We start from the raw sequence: 6,959 nt of genomic DNA, 5'->3' as shown, positions 1-6,959 counted from the left end.
TTTCATTTGCTGTTCTTTGTAAACAAATATTCTTTATTGATCCAGCAGATGTTGTAACATGCAGAATAAAATGATCCAAGTTGAACTCTTTACATGGTTCTGTGTAGTCTTTTTATAGTATGACTATACACAGCATAGAATAATATATACATTTGATTAATTTGATATCAGTTTTTGAACTTTGTAAATGAGAAGCAGTACTTCGCACAATGAGGAGAACATGACAAATACATTGCAAAATATATTAAAAACCAAAACTATTTGCAGATCATGTTCCTCGGGTTGTCCTCCATTTAGTCGGTGCCAAAGTACCTCTGTCCGAAATGTGTTGGAGCCACCGGGTGGACTTCTGTGGTCAGAATTGTGATATCTGGGAACTCCTGGATTATAGATTTTGCTCCTAGAAGAAAAATGTACAGTTGGTTCACTTTCTGTCTGAAATCTAAGCCACTGATGTGCTGAATAAACAAAAGCAACTAGCAGCCAAAACCTGAAGCTTTTCTGAGGTAAGACTGCTATGCAATGCCAGTTCATGACCAGGATGGAAAAAAGCAACCATCTTATTTCCCACCATCTTCAGCTGTACTGTGGTGAGGTTAAGCACAGCTCAGGTAAGCTGATAAAGGGGCCTAAAGCTTAAGAAGCAACAACACTGACATATTCTCACTTTTTAGGTTTATACAGCAAACATTAAAAAGTAGATGCATATTTACATGTTCACCTGTTCCAAAACAAAATTATTATTTATCTGGCATTTGGCACTGTTTTTGTTTCTACCAACCCCCGAGGGGAATAATCTACCTTTAAGTCCACTATGTTCATCAGCTACTCCACTTGCTACCTACTGTGGCTTTTAAGTGCTTTTTTATTAAAGGCAGTTGTCTGCTGTAGCTGCAAATGGATTGAGAATGAACAAACACTAAACAATGAACTGAAACTCACTATAAAGTACTGACTAAGCAGAGCTGCAGGGGATCCTGTCAGTTCATTACAACTCCTTTAGCACTGTCAGATACACTGTTAGTATAAAAAATACTAATTATAGATTATTAAAAATAATGTAATGGTAACACACAATGGTCTCATTCCACATGACAATAAGATTACCAACATTGGTGTCCAGGAATCACTTGAATCATCTACTTTATTATTAGGTACATTTTGCTAGTATTAAGTTGGAGCCGCTTTTGCATAAGGTGCTGGAAAAATTCATCAGAGATTGGAGTACAGCTAACTCACTATCACTGTCTCTAACCAGCTTGAGATGACTTGAGCTTTGAGCTCCTGCTGTGTTATCCTGCTGGAAGCAGCCACCAGAACATGTGCACACTGCGCTTATAAATGGATGGAAAATGCTGACACTACCATCCAAATGTCGCTGCAAAAATAGAGACATTAGACCAGGTGATGTTTTTCTCAGACTTCTATTATCCATTTTTTGTGAACTTGTGTGAACTGTAGCCTCTGTTTTCTGTCCTTAGCAGACAGGAGTGGCACCCAGTGTGGTCTTCTGCTGCTGTAGCCTATCTGCTACAAGTTTTGATGTGTTGCACATTCAAAGATGCTCTTCTGCATACCTTGGTTCTAAAATGTCTTTTTTTTTGAGTTGGTGGTTCCTTCCTCTCAGCTTAAAGCAGTCTGACTTTTGACATCAACAAGGCATTTTAACCCATAGAACGCCTGCTGACTGGATTTATTACCTTTTTAGAACATTCTCTGAAACTCTAGAGATGATCGTGTGGAAAATCCCAATAGATCAGCAATTTCTAAAACACTTAGACCAACCTCCTTGACACCAACAACCATGGAATGTTCACTTACATCACCTTTCTTGCCCAACTTGACATGTCTACATGCATTGGGTTGGTGACGTGATTAGCTGATTACATACTCGTGCCTGTGAGTTGAGCACCTGTACCTAATAAAGCGACCACTTCTGTATATAGTGTAGACCAGGGTTTGATTACCTGGTAAAAGGAAATGTCTTTAAAAAGGCTTCATCCCCTTCAGAGGATTAAATAGCTTTTTATATTTTAATGGCAACATGTGCTTAATATATCAACGTTTCATATATTTAAGTGGAATAAATCCATTAAACATCAAAACAATCTGGCCCAAGCTAAAGTAGAGAAAACTATAAACGTGCAGAAGTTACCATAGTTTACTGATGACTGCTGAGCAAGACTTCAGATCAGCAGCGCCACAGAACCTCATTGTTGTTGGCAACAGTATTTTTTATATAGACACTGATGCAGCAGAAACATGAGTGGAGGAGCAATAGAGGACAAAGTGTGTGATCTGGGAGGTAAACAAAACCGAGCTGGTGGCGACTGCACTTGTGTTGAGCTGTCTGGCTTACCATGAGGTGTGGAGAAGAGGCTGAGTAGGATAATATGTTTGGGTTGGACCCTGTGCTCTTTCAGCACCCTCACAGCCTCAATCACGGTGTTCCCTGTACCTGCAGACACAGAACAAATAAGGTTTGCTTCACATTCCTGCTTATAATGACAAATTTGCTGACTCATCTCAAGAATATGTGACAAGTCATAACAGATTCCCAAGACAAACTAGATAATTGCATTTTTCCCAATTCAAATATATCCAACTCATGCATTATGAGCATCTTAAAAGGAAAGGAAAGTGATTGTGTGCTGATTGATGTGCCCATGAGTCTGGACAATTGACAGGCTTTAATTTCACATCCAGTTAGCATGCATCAATGAAACCATATGTTCCATCATTCTGACATTATAAAATATACCTTGAGCCTAGCTTGGTCACTTTTTTTTTTTTTAAAGCTGAGAACAGAAAAATGCTGCTTTGTGACACAGGGAAACCGGGGCTATTAAGATACTATTTTTGTTGGCACTCATTATGTTATTCAGCAGCCTGGTGGCTATCTCCCAGGCAATGTATAATTAGCCCCATGAGAACTATAATTATCAGAGCAGTGTGAATGGGCCGGCGTGATGTGGAAATGCAGACTTGGTGGTGAAGGTCAACTCAAGGGAGATTTTCCAAAATGAATAAATACAAAAAACTTTTTTTCTTTTTACACTTGCACAGAATTGAACATCTCTTGACATTTATGTGCTACTGAAGGTGACAAACTGGAGTCACCAGCAAGAAAAAACGAGCTCAGCCATCTTGTTACTTACTGAGAATGGGGTACATGAGCAGCACTTTTCTTCTATACACATCTGGGGGGAACTTGGCATAGTAGACCTTGGCTTTCTGTGTCTCTTCGTCACTCTGTATGAGGATCTTGCCAATGCGGATAGAGCGGCAGCAATCACGGAGACCCTGCTCCATGGCCTCACCTGTGAGAAAGCACGTGAAATGCAACTGTGGTTGAAAGGTTGAAATATATTTGTTGCTTAGGGTTAGTTTTGTCTTCATCAGCGGGGATTTCCAGCAGACCTGCACCTACATGTGTGTTGCGTCTCATTTCTCCAGTAAGACACGCTCACGCCATATCGGTTTGTTTGAAATTACAAGAATAATTATCAGCAGCGCTAATCATAAAAATACATTCCGGATTTTCCTAAACCCAAAGTCACCTAAAAATATTAAAGAAATATAAAGACATGGCTGGTGCCATTTAAAAAACAAGCAAACAAACAATGCTATATTAAAAATGCAGAATTGCCCGCTTTCCTCCACAACCACATAGAAAAGTTCACACACTGGTCACACTGTAAAGCATTCAGTCTTCATTACATTACAGCGCTCTACCATGACATGCTCAAAGTCAACCCACGAGGATGTCAAGACATGACTGTGGTATGGAAAACAATAGAACCGGTGTTTTGACTTAGCTGATGTGTTACCTTTAAGGTACAGTGTTTGAGTTTTATACTTCCTGTGTTTTATTCTAGCATGACTGTCAAAAAGGCAAAACAGGCTTTGCAGACAGCTATGGTAACAGTCTCATTAAACCAAAAGGATAGATAACAAGTGTCACTTCTGGTTGTGTGGTCTGCTGACAGCGAAGCCTTCAGAGACTGTGCTCTCTACAAAACTAAAGACAAATAGCTGTCTCAAATGCCTAACATAACGTTTACACAACGTAGTATTCAAACAAGAGAGTAGTTAGTCTATGATCCAGCGCAAACGATAACCGAGCAAGAGCAAAACAGATGCACAGTATGAGTACACGGTTTCATGGAAGACTTATGTGTACCTAGGAAAGACACAAATTTGTTTTGATAGGTGTGCTAGAGAAGGTTTAACTTACCACTCCTCATAATGCTGACTCCACAGTTGCCTCTTTCAAACTTGACACCCTCATACTTGTACCCTGAGGGAAAAAATGAAGCAGAAACAGTCACAAAATGTAGCTGTTCAGAAAAAGCCCACACAGTCATATAATGCTGGGAGTTAAAACACTCAAACACTGGAGCCCACTGGTCAGAATTCAGAACTCTGTTTTTGTCTAACCTAGTCTTTACACCTGAATAACGACTTTGTTATTACAGAGAGATCCTCCTCACCTGTCGGTGTGGTCACTGTGCACTCAGAGTAGGGGAGCTGGTTCAAGCCCTCTTCAACTACAAGCCTGATCTGGTTTTTTACAACACAAACAGACTTTATTTATAAAATCTTCACACTCTTACAGCATACTGTATTAAAGTCATGATCTTACCAGTCGGTCTGCACAAAACACAAAATCTCCTCTGCTGGTTGTCCTGAAAATGTAAATATGAGTTTGATTAGATCATTTTAGATCAGGGGTTGGCAAACTTTTACTATGAAAAGGGTCATTTTCAAGCAATTCTTAACCTGTAAAGAACATCTGATATTTGCAATGCCTATTTATTTAAGCCATTTGTTATACAGTCATGTGAAAAAGTAAGTTTCCCCATGACAATATGTACTTCTTTGAAAACTTAAAGGATACCCCATGATTCAATAGTTTATTATTTAGCAGTAATTGTTTTCTGTATGGCGTTTTAAGTCTCTCACATCATTGTGGAGGAATTGTCGCTCACTTGTGGCGCACTTACAGTGCTATTTGTTCATTGAGGTTTGCAGGCATTCATATATGCACAATATTTTTAAGGTCCTGCCACAGAATTTAATTAAGGCTGAGGTCTGGACTTTGACTGGACTGCTGCAACATCTTTATTCTTCTCTTTTTCAGTCATTCTGTTGGAGATCATTGTCCTGTTGTGTGACATCAAGCTTTAGCCCATGGCCTGACATTTCACTGTAAAATACTTTGGCATATGGTCGACTAAGTGACTGCAATATGCTTAGGTATATAGCTGCAAAATAAGCTTAAATCATCACCCCTTCTCCACCATGCTTTACAGCTGGTATGAGGTATTTGTGCTGATGTGCTGTGTTTTGTTTTTCGGAAATGTGAACCCTGGCCCAACATTTTGTGGTTTGTTCAGATCAACTTTGAAACAACCCCCTCTGCTAGGTTATTTTTAAAGAGAAGATGTATTCTCCTGGCAACCCTTCCAAGCAAACCAGACTTGTTCAGTCTTTTTCTGATTGTACTGTCATGAGTTTTATCATACTAACTGAGGCCTGTAGAGTCTGAGATGCAGCTCTTGGGAGTTTTTACAGATTATCTGAGCATTGCATGGTTGTTAACACACACCTGAATGCTCCAGACCAGCAAATTGCCAAAATGTCTGCTTTTACAAAGATCCTGACAGTTGATGATGATCAGACTATCAGCACTGCATAGTCCTGTGGAAACTCTTTTTTACATGACTGTATGCATGTCATTTTTTAATTCTTATCATGTGTTAATGAAGAAGGCACCAACTATTATTTGGATGTTTGCCCATCAAAATACCAATAACAGTAAAAATGCAAATCTTTTACTACATGTGACTACTTTAAAGTGGGCTATTCATAATTAGTATTTTAACTTTTCGTTTTCATTACAATAATATCATTTTTGTTGCATTTATAGTTCCTAATGATCTATTTTTTAAGATACATGCGTCTCTGAGCTGGTTGATACTCAGCACTGCTCTGATTCAAATAATCTTATTACTGCTTCAATTTCATCTCTTTTTGTGTGAACAGACGACAACTATTCCTGTTTGTATCAGGTAAAGTAATACAAGGTTATAACTACACAAGACATCTTAACAACTGTAAGATATGTTGGTTCTTTTGATACAATAAATTATTCTCTCCTTGAAAGGCTTAAAAAATGTTGTAGCTGAACCTGTTATGATAGTTACTATGACGTTTCCTTGAAGAAGCATCACTTGTTTTAGTCACAGGTAGAGCAGGGCGATATGGCCAAAAATATTTATCACGATATATATTTGAAAATTTGCGATAACGATATAACTGACGATATAATTGATGCGAGACAAAATACAACTCCACAACATTACTAGCGCAAAAAGACAACCTTCCATTTATTTTCACTTAAACAAGAAGCTGGTTTTTATGTACATTAAAGCTTTATAAAAATGTAACAGTGCAAATGCAAATGCCTTGCTGAAAGTTTAACCAAAATGCATTTCCAGTAGAAATGGGCTGACATATCCTGAGCATAACCATGTATAATATCCACTGAAGTTAAAAAGAGGTGCTTTGCAACATTAAACTGCAGTGTGCAGTACGTATTTTTCGGACCATAAGGTGCACGGGATTATAAGGCACATTAAGCGAAACAAAGCAGTCAGATAAATCAAACTTTATTAAACTCATTCTTCTTGCTTCCTCCACTTCTGTACCATTGATTCATTAATGCTGTATTCTATCACAGCTGCTCTGTTCCCATGTTGTTGCAGTATATTAATGACTAACCTCGTATTGTGGATGGATTATCTCAGTTGTTCTTCTGACTGAAGTTTGGTCCGTTTACAGCATCCTGCCATGCGATTGCATTTGTCTCTAACTATCAGAAACCTTAACGTTAACTTTTTTAAGTGGAAAAGTGTTAGTGTTTGTCCTCCAGCTTCACTGTTTATATTATGCTA

General features: G+C 38.5%; 1 protein-coding gene across 3 annotated transcripts in view; it reads right to left on the bottom strand.

The window, feature by feature from the left end:
- uprt (uracil phosphoribosyltransferase (FUR1) homolog (S. cerevisiae)) overlaps positions 1–6,959 on the bottom strand; it is a 10,016-nt gene continuing 3,057 nt past the window's right edge. For all 3 annotated transcript variants that reach the window (XM_026191069.1, XM_026191087.1, XM_026191078.1), the window contains exons 3-8: positions 4,646–4,688; positions 4,494–4,563; positions 4,238–4,300; positions 3,159–3,320; positions 2,360–2,458; positions 1–400 (exon numbers count right to left, since the gene is read on the bottom strand). In XM_026191069.1, the coding sequence (XP_026046854.1) occupies positions 294–400; positions 2,360–2,458; positions 3,159–3,320; positions 4,238–4,300; positions 4,494–4,563; positions 4,646–4,688 (544 nt within the window). In that variant the 3' untranslated portion in view covers positions 1–293. The remainder of the gene's footprint in view (positions 401–2,359; positions 2,459–3,158; positions 3,321–4,237; positions 4,301–4,493; positions 4,564–4,645; positions 4,689–6,959) is intronic.

The sequence above is a fragment of the Astatotilapia calliptera genome, chromosome 2 (assembly GCF_900246225.1).
Source record: "Astatotilapia calliptera chromosome 2, fAstCal1.2, whole genome shotgun sequence".
Classification (NCBI taxonomy): Eukaryota; Metazoa; Chordata; class Actinopteri; order Cichliformes; family Cichlidae; genus Astatotilapia; species Astatotilapia calliptera.
This window is presented reverse-complemented; position numbering and strand designations above follow the sequence as displayed.